Below are 13,471 nucleotides of genomic sequence, written 5' to 3'. Positions count from 1 at the left end.
CCCATCTACCCCACCCCATCCCTCTCCCTTTAATAGATATCCTATTGTCTCTTCCCCCTATTCTGTGCTTCCCTCTTCCGCCCCTCGTGTCTCCTACCTTGTTATATGGTCTGTGTATTAGCTCTTACACGAGCTTTGACGTGGTGTACAAACAAAACGTCCTAAATATCCCCTTTAACAGAGGAGGAGGGGTGAGGATGAGGGGAGGGGTGGGAGAGTGAGGGAGGGGAAGGATAGAGGAGGGAGGAAGGATGGATGGGAAGGGGAGATAGAGAGGAGGGAGAAGGGAGGGGGAGGAGAGGGAGGAGGGCAAGAGGAGAGGTAGGAGGGAGAGAGGAGAGGGAGGAGGAGGGAGGGAGGAGGGGTGGGGGAGCTCAGAGGAGTGAGGAAGAGGCGAGCTTGGAACAGGGAAAGAGTGAAGGGGGGGTGGGGAGAGCGACACCTCACCAAACGTCGCTGTACACTCCGGGAGGGAGGTGGGAATGACTTGGGGAAGGTGAGGGTTTTGGGAAGAGGTAAGTGTGAGGGGAGGGGTTCTCAACTTGTGTTTAGCAGTGGGACTTGTGGAGAAGTGGGGGTAGTACAGGATTTAGTGAAATGGAGTACATTAAAACAACACGATAATACAGCATGTGGAGAATGCCAGGAGTTTTCCATGGCGATTAAGAGGATAGGGGGTTTGGGAGAAGGATAGGGGAAGATAATGCAGTGGGAGTGGAGGGAAGGGAATGCAACGAGAGGGGAGGGAAGGAAGAGCAGTGAGAGGGGTGGGGGAGGCAGCGTGAGGGTGGAGGGTAGCGGCTTGAGGAGGGGAAGGCAGCGTGAGGGAAAGGGGAGGCAGTGTGAGGAGAGGGAATGGGAAGACAGCATGAGGGTTGGGGAGTCAGTGTGAGAAAGGGGAATGTGAAGGCAGGGTGAGGGGAGGGTAAGCAGCGTGAGTGGTGGGAAGTCTGCATTTAAGGAGAAAGGAAGGCAGCGTAAGGGAAAGGAAAGGAAGCATGAGGGGAGGTGGAGGGAAGGCTGCGTAAGGAGAATGAAGGCAGCCCAAGGGCAAGTGAAGGAAGCGTGAGGGGAGGGTAGGCATCGTACCAGGGCATTACCGAGGCGATAAAACTCACCCAAACAGCAACGTTTTCTTTTTAACCGCTGTGTTCTCCATAAAACCTGGCAGAAAATATCCTCCTCCTTCATCTTCTTCTTCACTGATAATCATGTGAGTCATTCATTTTCTCATATCGATGAGATTCAGAAACACTGATTATACCCTGGCTTTTAAAGCGTCACAAAACAGGTCGCTCTCCAGTCTTCTTGCAACAGGTGAGAAACGGATACCAAAGAGCAGCTGATATTTCAATAATTTATTATGTACTATTGAAATGTGAGTACAGTACTTTTATTAATAATGTCCTGTTCGAACGTGAGTTGGATCTTGAGTATGTCTATTAATTACGTCGATTCATTACATACTCTTGGAATGTACCTTTTGGACCTTTAGACCCCTTTCTACCCTTTAGGTCCTTTTCAGACCTTCAGACCTTCACACCTTTCAGATCTTTTAATACCCTTTCGACCCTTTTTAAACGGTTTAAGACTCTTTATACAATTCAGACCCTTTCAAACTTAAATTACACCCTTTAGATCTCTGAGAACTTTTATGATCCTTTGGACACTTTAGACCCTTTCAACCTTTTGGATCCCTTTGAACCATTTAGTCCTTTCATTTGCAATTGATGACCTTTAATTTATTTGCCGCAAAAGAGTGGACCTGGCGAGAGTCTGCAATCTTTGCTTGCTCTTTCTAGATGATCTTGCGATGCCTCAGATTTGCCTGTTAAGGATAGTAATGTTGATTCAAATCATGTACACTCGTGGGCGACTCTCATGATTGATAATAGTTGTTGCATGACTTTTCGTAGGATACTGTAAGGTTAGGCACCTGACTTTATTTGGTCTTCATGCTGTAAACGACCACTGTTTTCTCCATGGTTGTTGAGCTTTAAATTGTGCTTGGCTTCCAACATCACCTGATAATTCATCTGTTTAGCACCTGTGTGTTAAGTATGCACAATGCCAAGGGAAGGATTATAAACGAGGTCACAATGAGAGGTGGTTATGTGCACAGGAGCAACTTCTCATTGACCAAGGGGACAATGCATTGATGCGTAACGTGTTTGGGGTGTACCTTGCCTTCCTGCAAATTGGACAGTCCCTAGCTGCACAAGCTCACATATTTGCAGCTTTTCACCTGTTTCTCAACCAGGTAAGAACATTTTGAAAAGTACTCACTGTGAGGGTTTTTTTTCCCCCCTTTCACGTACCACCACCCCCAATATACTCTATTTCCACGCCATCACAACATAGAAAGTACGAGCGTACTCTCTGATACTTTACCTACCACCACCACCGTGATTTACTTATCATAACAAGTTGATCGGTGCTTTATAGTTATTTTGTGCTTCTGTTTTTTATTTATTTGTTTGTTTGTTTGTTTGGGATATTTACTATTCTCTCTTTGGTTTTATTTTTATTTCAATTTGCACCATTTTCCTACTGCATAGTGTACCAGTGGTTTAATATGATGTTTACCTGGCAGTTTAAGTTGGCGTTCTTCCGTGGGCGAGCTGCCATGTGTGAAGCACTGTGCATGGAGGTTTTGCGTTGTTCGTGTTCTCGCCTGTCCGACGTGCGCTCCCATGCTTGCCTGCTCCTGCACCTGCTCATGCGCCTCGACTTTGAGCTCACAGGTCGGACGGGCTTATCACGTACGCACACCCAGGTGGGTCACATTGCCCCTCATGAGTTCTTCTTTAATTCCCATTGGTTGATTCCTTCAAATTGTCAATGAATTATGAAACGCTCTCATTAGTTCCCCGTGTACTTAGTCATTGAGTCGAAGTTTTTCTTCAGATCTGATGTTAATAATCATATACAGTGTTCTTCAAAGTAATTATTATAATAACTGCATAACACTTGGAAATGCAACTGCTTTGCTGCTGGTCAGGCCAAAAGTCGTATTCTGATTTCTTTCTTCTTACTTATCCTGATATTCTTGTGAAACGGCCATTTTCAATCAAAAACCTATTGGTGTTAAATTGTTATTCCATGCAAATTATTTGAGGAAAATAAAATATTTTGTGTGAGAAAAACTGGACGAAATATTTCTCTGAGGGGATCAGGAGTAGGGGGAGAGTTGTTGGAGGGTCAGGTGTTCATTTCTGAATGTTCAGCCTCATCCACCTCCACAACCTCATTCTCAGCATCATCCACCTCCACAACCTCAGGCTCAGCCTCAGCCACCTCCACAACCTCAGGCTTAGCCTCATCCACAACCTCAGGCTCAGCTTGATCCACTGCCACAACCTCAGGCTCAGCTTCATCCACCTCCACAACCTCAGGCTCAGACTTATCCTCCACCACAACCTCGTACTCAGCCTCATCCTCTGCCACAACCTCATACTCAGCCTCATCCTCTGCCACAACCTCATACTCAGCCTCATCCTCCGCCAAAACCTCAGGCTTAGCCTTATCCACCGCCACTATTTTAGCCTTACCCTCATCTACCGACACATCAGCCTCATCCAACGCCACAACCTCAGACTCAGCCTCATCCACTTCCACAACCTCATACTCATCCTCATCCTCCGCCACAACCTCAGACTCAGCCTCATCCACTGCCACAATCTCAGGCTTAGCTTTATCCACCACCACTATTTTAGCCTCATCCTCATCTACCGACACAACCTCATCCTCATCCAACGCCACAATTTCAGGCTTAGCCTCATCCACCATGTTGTGAATGGTGTGACAACATTGTCCGCATAATTCAGGTGTGAATCCATGAGTCACATTAGTGTGACCAGAAGGGACATCCGACACCATGTCTCCTGAGCAAGCGTTCGGGCCTATGTGCTGAGCTGCCACCCGGTGGAGCCGCAGGTTTGAGCAAGGCTCCCGCTGAGTTAACACGTGACCATCTGAGATTTAATGAGGCTGAGCTTCCTCATCGCGTGATGACCTTTAACCAATGACTTATCTTATCAACCTCTGAACCACCATATGTTGACTCTTTGGTTTCAACCTCTGAACCACCATATGTTGACTCTTTGGTTAACAGAATGCACCACACTTACAGAGACCAAACATTTTTATTGACACAATCCATATTTACACAATTACATATGTACATTAGCAATTGTTTCAACAACAAGAAAACATTCTGTTACCTCTATGCAGCACTCACGACCCTCAGAATATCGGATATTACTGTCACTTAGCACCTTTATGATATAGGCCTGCTTTCATTCTGACAGGGACAAAAGGAGAGACAGTTGTGGGAAGATAAGACGGACCTTCCTGACCTGGTGTGGTGGTTTCGGGGAACCGGCACGCCCCTCTGGGTAGTTGCAAGAAGCTACGAAGCCCACTGCCACTGGAGGGCATGGGCATTCCCCCTGACCACAGTGAATGGCACCCTAGTGCTCTGGTTTTTCTTCATCTGATGCTCTGAGGACTGTGCCAAACACCGACGGCCGCGAGGTGCACACCAGGACCCACCCCCCAGTGCACTGAGATGTAATGACAGCTGGATCACACCGGCACGTCCCGCACAGCACACCACCACGATCTGCTGGTTGGATCCATGGAGATACAGAGCGCAGGAAGGCAGGTAGGCAACAAGTACGGGAATCTCTGGCAGAAAAGCCGGCTCTTTAAAGAGCAAGCCAGATGTTCATGACAAAACCAGTATATCTAAAATCCAAAATGGAGCTGAATGGATTGTCCAATGTAGGCCAGAGACGGAGAAGTCTTCATGATGGAGTTTCTGGAGATGATGGGACAATAATTAGCGATTTCACCCAGCATGAAGTCCAAGTGCATCACCTGTTGTGCATTGTGCCATATGGCAGCGGGAATGTCCTCTCCATCATCTGCAAGGCCCCAAAGGAGCAACTGGTTGGTTTTCTTTTCCAATGTGAAGCCGTCAATGAGAAAATATGAAAAGTTTATTTCAAGGGACAGAATATACTGAAGATTTTGTCACTAGTTCTCGAAAGACATTTGTTGCATGCTTCGTTTGACTCCATTTTTTAGAATCCCGATGTGCCTCCATGTTAGGAGGTGTGCAAAGTTCTCCGGCAGTTCAAAGAGAAAGCAGAAATAATCCACCTCGCCGATCGAAGGACGCGGGTACAGACAACACTGCCACAACACCAATGGAAATGAGGATCAGCCGTGAACACCAACGAGGTTTGGTAGTACGACTCAAGTTTATTCAAAGAGCGGCAAATACACACGGCCAAGTCGGTCGGGAACACGGAAGCAGGAAACACAATGCCAACAGAGACAACTAGCTGCAGTCAACCCACCAACATACATATAAAAATGGCACACCACCACAAGTTTAGGCACATCCTCATCCACCAATAAAATTTCAGGCTCAGCCTCATCACCGCTACAACCTCATCCTCATCTATTGCCACAACCTCAGGCTCATCCTCATCTATTGCCACAACTACAGGTTCATCAACCGCTTCAAGCTCAGCTTCATACAGTCTACCTGTTTGAGTAATACAGTTAACTTAAACTGTTATCTATTGATTAGTTAAATATTTTTGTATCTGAAATGAATTTTTTTTACAAAAACTATCCTCACTCACTCACTTACCCTAATATTTTCTGAATTTAAATAGTAAAACACTTTTTGAGTTTATCTTTGTTCAACATTTAAAACCTTTTAAAAATAATATCCATGTACTTGATTGCAGATTTCTCACCTATGGACTCGTATGCACGACGAGGAAAACCCCAAAGAGCAAAGTGAAATATTTTCCCCTTTTCAATCCCACACACAGATTGTAGTAGCGGTGAGTCGACTCATAGCAGAGATGCCAGAACTGGGGGAGACACGATTCCAAAAAGCCCTCACGCTTCTCAAGTGCTATGCAGCTGGAGACAACTCTGTGAGGGTGAGTTTGGGGTATGATAGTGAGGGTGAGTCTGGGAGATGACTCTGTGAGGGTGAGTTTGGGGTATGATTGTGAGGGTGAGTCTGGGAGATGACTCTGTGAGGGTGAGTTTGGGGTATGATTGTGAGGGTGAGTCTGGGAGACGATTCTGTGAGGGTGAGTTTGGGGTATGATTGTGAGGGTGAGTCTGGGAGACGATTCTGTGCGGGTGAGTTTGGGGTATGATTGTGAGGGTGAGTTTGGGAGACGATTCTGTGAGGGTGAGTTTGGGGTATGATTGTGAGGGTGAGTCTGGGAGATGACTCTGTGAGGGTGAGTTTGGGGTATGATTGTGAGGGTGAGTTTGGGGTATGATTGTGAGGGTGAGTGTGGGAGACGACTCTGTGAGGGTGAGTTTGGGGTATGATTGTGAGGGTGAGTGTGGGAGACGACTCTGTGAGGTTGAGTCTGGGGTATGATTGTGAAGGTGAGTCTGGGAAACGACTCTGTGAGGGTGAGTTTGGGGTATGATTGTGAGGGTGAGTCTGGGAGATGACTCTGTGAGAGTGAGTTTGGGGTATGATTGTGAGAGGGAGTTTGGGGTATGATTGTGAGGGTGAGTTTGGGGTATGATTGTGAAGGTGAGTCTGGGAGATGACTCTGTGAGGGTGAGTTTGGGTTATGGTTGTGAGGGTGAGTCTGGGAAACGATTCTGTGAGGGGAGCTTGGGGTATGATTGTGAGGGTGAGTTTGGGGTATGATTGTGAAGGTGAGTCTGGGAGACGACTCTGTGAGGGTGAGTTTGGGGTATGATTGTGAGGGTGAGTTTGGGGTATGATTGTGAGGGTGAGTTTGGGGTATGATTGTGAGGGTGAGTGTGGGAGACGACTCTGTGAGGGTGAGTTTGGGGTATGATTGTGAGGGTGAGTCTGCGAAATGACTCTGTGAGGGTGAGTCTGGGGTATGATTGTGAGGTTGAGTCTGGGAGACGACTCCATGAGGGTGAGTCTGGGGTATGATTGTGAGGATGAGTCTGGGGTATGATTGTGAGGGTGAGTCTGGGGTATGATTGTAAAGGTGAGTCTGGGAGATGACTCTGTGAGGATGAGTTTGGGGGACAACTCGAGCTATCGTGCTAATATGAGTACCGCAAGAGTACCACACAAGCTGGACATGAACATGTATGTGTTAGAAGATCAAAAAACCCACGCAAAGGCCGTATCCTTTTCACTACATTGTTAGAATAAAACTCATAATTACGTAATGATTGCTTGTGATTGTGTGAGTGTTTGGGGGAGTGGGGGGGTTGTCAAGGTGGGAGAACATTGGAGAGGAATGATTTCTTTCTTTGTTTATTTTGCAATTTTATCCCCCCCTCCACCATGTTGAGCAGGAAAGCGACTTTTGCCATCAAGTTGGTGAACTGACGCGGAGAGTTCGTGATGTACTCTCCGCCACAGCATTGATGGAGCAGCAGAGACAAGACCCCGATGCCCTGGTGGAGCTACATTGTCGTCTGGCCGACTCATATGCAGGTGTGGCACAGTTGCGTGTCGCGTGGCTGGACAGCATGGCTCGCCTGCACATGGACGGCGATGATTATCCTGAGGTTTGTGTTATCCACATCCATTTTACAATTCTCTTCCTGATCTGCAAAATGATGCTAATTCAGCCATTGGTGTCTGGCTTGATGTAGAATCAAATATTCATGTGAGACCTTGAAGATCGCCATGGTACACTGTGCTTTCTGTCGTGATGTCGAGACTTGCATGATGTTACTTTCCGTTTGAGTGTGTATTGCATGTCACATGACATTCGTATGTTTGCAGGCTGCTATGTGCAACATACACATTGCCGCAATCATTGCTGAGTGTCTGAAGAGGGAAGGTGAGTTATCGGCAAGCAGACAAAACCTACTCGGACACTAACCCATTCACATTTGTTCATGTGAGACTGACTACATTGTACATAGAAACCCTTGCTCTGGCATTATCCTGGTGAACTATTATTAATTAGTTTGTGAATCTCCACACATCGGGATCAAGGTTGGTCAACAAGTTTTCATGAGCCAAGACTCCATGCTCCTTTCGCTCATGGAGAAGTGAAATTTTTTTAACCTCTCTCTTCGTCGCTTCCAAGATGTTGTTCGCACTCGGCATTTACCTCTCATTCTCACGAGAGAAGACCAAGATCCGGAGCCTCAGAGCCGAGTCACCGGACCTTCTGTTACAGGTGGAACTGACCACCATGGAGACTGTTAACGAGTTAATTTGCCTCGGCTGCAAGCAGGCCCAAAATGGTTGTAGCAAACTGGATGTCGTATGACGAGACGTAGTTCTCGCCACCACCTGTACGTAGTTCATTTTGGTCTTTGGGGAGAAGGATGTGTGTTTGTTGTATGGCCGTGTACTTTGTTGTTCGAGGTGTGGTCCATCACCAATCAGCTTGAAGAGTGTTTGCCCAGCTGGCTAAAGCACTCAAGCAGGCACTCCATTGAAATGCTTAAGAACAGCTGGCTTGACAAGCGATAGCAAGCTTATTAGGAATGGAACACACCCCAGGCCACGGGTGTTTTTGTTTTTATTTTTTCGTTCAAAAGTCCTTTATCAATTGACAAGCAGGTGTCCAACACACTTAAGATTCTACTTTATACACCTCCTCTCAACGGTTGTTTTCTAGTTATCTATGAGATGTCTCTACTTTTGTTTTTGTCTTCGCTTCTCCCTCATTCTCTGTATTTCTTGCTTTCTCTTTGCCTTCCTCAGCACAGCAGCACCGAGGAAGCGGTGAAGAGAATGGTCTTGAGGGTGAGAAACAATGGCGAGATTGTGGTGAGATTTATTAACTCATTGTTTTTAATTACACTTATATAATACACCTTGTTCTACCTGAGGTCCTTTCACTTTAACTTTTGATTCCTAGTACAATTTACCTTTTTATTTGGTCTATTGTTCCTCTTTGCCCTTTCTGTTGAGCCTGTCTCACAAGATGATAACTTTCTTCCTTAGTGTTGACAATCCTTTAACTATGGATATTGTTTATTTTCTGTCCTTACCTTATTTTACCTTTTCCTATCATTCTTTGCTGTACTTCTACACTACTGTAGATGCAATACAGCGTGGTAGTGCCTCTCTGGTGCCACTCTCTCCAAATGTTGCCGATGAAAATCCTTCTTCCGGTGACGGTGGTTCTTTACAAGAGGATCACTTCACAGAGGTCTGTGTTCCTATCACTCTTATACTCTGTAATATCGTTCTCATTTCAACTTAGCGAGATTTTGAGTGACGAGTATTACCTCTCACCTTTATTCACCCACCCGTACCTTTCTAGTTCATGTATGGTACACAAGGAGGTAGGTACAATTTACCTACCTGGTCAAGTAGGTGAAGTCAAGTACAATTTAACGGAGTAAAGGGAGGACATGCCGGTAGGCGGCGATGGGTCGCCGAGCATGGAAACTATAAGATATAGAGCAAAATGGATGTCATATAGCGGATAGGGAATCACCTTAAGATTATGCATATCAAATCTCATCCAGTTCCATCGACTGATAACTACTCGGTATCCATTTGAATGAAAAGTACCGAAAATACAGTTTGAAATCGGAAATCCCCAAAGTTCGAGGGGGTGCTGTGGGTGAACAAAGCTCTAAATCGAAAATCCGGCTCGATCGTTTGTGCACAATGTATTCCAGACGATTAGTGTGAATTTTCATGACCATCCGACCATAACCCCAGGAGGAGTAGCATTTGGCACGAAGGCACCTCCAGCTCTCGTATATTATTGATTTTTGCATTAATTGACCTTTGACCCCTGACCTAAGTGAAATCGGTCAATATGTCCTGTGGCAAAGTTGTAGTACTCATTGAGTACCATGAACCTGCAAAGTATCATTTGTATCGATGCACTCACCTGGTCGCTAGAGGGCCTTCAATTTTCGTGCATACCCTAATTGTAGGGGGCGCTGCGGGTAAAGTATTCCATGTATCACAAAAACTGGAATATATTTGATAGAGCATCACCTGTAGATCATTTGTGCCAAATTTCATAACCCTACGTAGGATAATGGCTTTCGGAATCGATATCGTGTGAACGGTCCCGATTTTGAAGGTTTTTCGGTTGTTGCTAGGGAACCAAAGCGTCCCTAGCAACCATCACAATTTCCAAAGCACTAGGTCATAAGATGTACCTACCACCCGAGTTTGGTCAAAATCCGCCCACGTTTACTACCAATTATGCTGATGACAAACGAACAAACATCCAAACAAACAGACAGAATTACTGACAATAAGGGTCACTTATTTCAGCAACCCAATAGAATGAAGAAAAGGGAACATGGGGAGATGGAGAAAAGGAAAATTATGAGGAGATTGGAATGAAGAGGTGAGAGTAAAGGGAGGTAGATATTAGGATCAGGTGAAGCAAGTGCTAGAAAAATTCTCAATGTCGTGTTACATGTCACGTGTCATTGTGTGTTATGATATGTGCATATGTGCGCAGGAGATGTTTGTGGAGCGGATTCAAGCTTGTGCAGTCTTACTCACACAAGCAGAGTGCTATGAACTTGTCCCGATTGTTTACAAACTGCTGGTGCCCATTTACGAGAAAAAAAAGAACTATGAGGTGAGAAAGGAAAATGTTGAGTCTAGTTAAAAGGGGGGAGTGGTAGGAGGATGAAATATGGATGATCATTCTAAGAAGTACAAGAAGGAATAAAGAAGAAAGAAAATGATTAATTCAAATACCAAAATTTGGATAGTATTAGTCTCATTAACTGACTGTGGACATGGTTTTGTAAATTGCAAAATAACATCCCTATTAGTCCTCTGCAGCTGAAGGCCAGAGACATTACTTTTAAACTTGTGCATCCGGCTGTACGTACAAGTATCCGTTGGTGTTTTGTTGCCATAGTAACTCTTGAATCACTGAACGGAATTCAACCAATCTTGACACAAGTATGGACTGAAACACAAAGATGAACTGATTACATTTTGGGTTTTACAGGTCAAAGTTCAGAGGCATATCCATTGACGAATTAGTGTAAAATTCGATTTTCCAGTTATAATTGAATTGCTTTTGGAATTATTACTGTATCTACTACTTGTATGCTTCATTTATTATAAATAATTTATCAAGTCTCAACATTGTGCATTCCTTTGATAACATCGCATGACATCACCTAGTGAACAAATTGCATCCAACCTTGATGACTCACACAAAAGAGGTGTTTATCCGTGATGAAGAATCAATAGTTTTATTGGCTTCTGACAGCTGCTATAAAATAAACTCCTGAGAGATTAGATATATTACAAACAAAACTAGAAGGGCGGTCGGTAGAGCGCATACCTCCGCCACGCAATGCCTGATCCATGAGAACATATCAGGCCCAATACATTTTTGAAATATCATGCTACACAGTACTATATCGTTTTTTTGGCCCTATCTCTCAATGGTGAAGAATCACTTTAAAAATTAAATAATTTCCGTATCCAGATTCGGATCTTCACCAAAATCGAATTAATTCATCCATGCCACACACCCAACCTGCCCACCAAGTTTCATCTGAATCAGTTCACAACTTTTTGAGATATCGTACTATATATTAGTTTAGCCCTTTCTCTCAAAAGTGAAGAATCACTTGAAAAATTATCGAATCTGGATCCGGATTCGAATCTTCACCAAAATTCATTCAATTCTTCCTCATCACCACCCAACATGTCCATCAAGTTTCATCTGAATCCGTCCACAGCTTTTTGAGATGTCGTGCTAAATATCATTTGTGGCCCTATCTCTCAATGGTGAAGAATGACTTTAAAAATTCTAGTCTCCGGATCTGGATCTTCACCAAAATCTAATTCATCCTTGTCACACATCGAACCTGTCCATAAAATTCCATCCGGATCCGTCCACAACTTTTTGAGATATTCTCCACACAAACAAACAGACAAACAAATGAAAAATTACTCAGTGACAACTTGGCAAAACAGCACAAAGTAGAATGGAACTCCGTCGAGCGCATACCCCTGCCAAGTGGAACAGTTCATGTTTTGTATCCCATTGATGGGTTGGATCCGAACCAAAATCCAATCCACTTGTTATTGTCACCTATCCAACTCATCAATCTTGTTTTGTCATAACTCGTCCACAACTTTTTGAGATATTGTGATATATTGAGTTTTTGGCCCTATCTTTCAATTTAAAAAATTAGGTCTGTGTTGACCTTTTGGCCTTTAAATTAATTGGTAGTTCAATTCAGCAACCAGCTATGAAAATGGTTCAAGTCAATCAGATGAAAATTGAAGATTTTAGAAAATTTGGCCCAAATTGACCTTTTGGCCTATTTTGATCTTTTGGCCTACGTTCACCTCAAAATTAATAGGTGGTTGAATACAGTGACCTGATATGCAAACGCTCTTCAATTTTCTAGTTAATTGGATTAAAATTGAGGATTTTAGAAATTTGGTCTATGTTGACCTTTTGGTCTTTGTTGACCTTTTGGTCTTTGTTGACCTTTTCACCTATGGTAACCACCAAAATAATAGGTGGTTAGTGACCTGATATGTAAATCCTTTTCAAATTTCAACTCAATCGGATGAAAATTGAAGATTTAGAAAATTTGGCCAAAATTGGCCTTTTGGTCTATGTTGACCTTTTCGCCTGTGGTATTCACAAAAAATAGGTGGTTAGTGACCTGATACATAAATCCTTTTCAAATTTCAAGTCAATCGGATGAAAATTGAGGATTTTAGAAAATTTGGGCCATTTCGGCCCAAATTGGCCTTTTGGCCAATGTTGATCTCAAAATTAATAGGTGGTTGAGTTCAGTGACCTGTTCTGCAAATGGTCTTCAAATTTCAAGTGAATCAGATGAAAATTTATAATTTTAGCAACAATTAAAAAATTGGCCTATTCTGCATTGACCTTATGGCCTATGTTGACCTTTTGACCTATGATAACCTTAAAAGTATGAGGTAGTTGAATTCATTGACCTGATTTGCAAATCCTTTCAAATTTAAAGTTTATCGGATGAAATTTGAGGATTCTAGAAAATTGGGCTCAAATTGGCCTATTGGCCAATGTAGACATTTTCTGTCGACTGAATTTTACGAAACTTTAATGTGGGACCGTCGCACAGTCGGTGATATTAATCTCTGAAAATTTTAGAGCGATCGGTTGAGTGGTTTCGGTTGGAGGCGAGTGGACAAACACACAAATGAAAAATCACTCATCGAGTGGCAACTTGGTAACAGCACAAAGTAGAATGGAAATCCGTAGAGCGCATACCCCTGCCAGGTGGAACAGTTCACGTTTTGTATCCCATTGATGGGATGGATCCGAATCAAAATCCAATCCGCTTGTTCTTGTCACCTATCCAACTCATCCACCTTGTTTTGCCATAACTCATCCACAACTTTTTGAGATATAGTGATAAATTTAGTTTTTTGCCCTCATCTATCAATTTAAAAATTAGGCCTGTTGACCTTTTGACCTTAAAATTCATTGGTAGTTGAATTCAGTGACCTGAT

The 13,471-nt window shown here is 43.8% G+C and overlaps 1 protein-coding gene across 2 annotated transcripts in view; it reads left to right on the top strand.

Annotated features, from left to right (window-relative positions):
• Positions 1-13,471, top strand: part of LOC147012842 (dedicator of cytokinesis protein 9-like) — a 230,821-nt gene that overhangs the window by 214,858 nt on the left and 2,492 nt on the right. Inside the window, exons 40-47 of one of the 2 annotated variants that reach the window (XR_015051080.1) lie at positions 2,123-2,260; positions 2,594-2,776; positions 5,853-5,966; positions 7,339-7,554; positions 7,775-7,832; positions 8,716-8,776; positions 9,052-9,161; positions 10,446-10,568. Coding sequence is in view for 1 of the 2 variants with exons in the window: in XM_085854116.1 (XP_085710242.1) it covers positions 2,123-2,260; positions 2,594-2,776; positions 5,853-5,966; positions 7,339-7,554; positions 7,775-7,832; positions 8,711-8,790 (789 nt within the window). In the remaining variant the exon portion in view is untranslated. Of the gene's footprint in view, positions 1-2,122; positions 2,261-2,593; positions 2,777-5,852; positions 5,967-7,338; positions 7,555-7,774; positions 7,833-8,710; positions 8,791-9,051; positions 9,162-10,445; positions 10,569-13,471 lie in introns of those variants that run through there. The other variant, XM_085854116.1, reaches the window with a different exon arrangement.

This window comes from Eptatretus burgeri, chromosome 14 (genome assembly GCF_056783735.1).
Source record: "Eptatretus burgeri isolate ZD-2024b chromosome 14, Ebu_testis_v1, whole genome shotgun sequence".
Lineage (NCBI taxonomy): Eukaryota > Metazoa > Chordata > Myxini > Myxiniformes > Myxinidae > Eptatretus > Eptatretus burgeri.
This window is presented reverse-complemented; position numbering and strand designations above follow the sequence as displayed.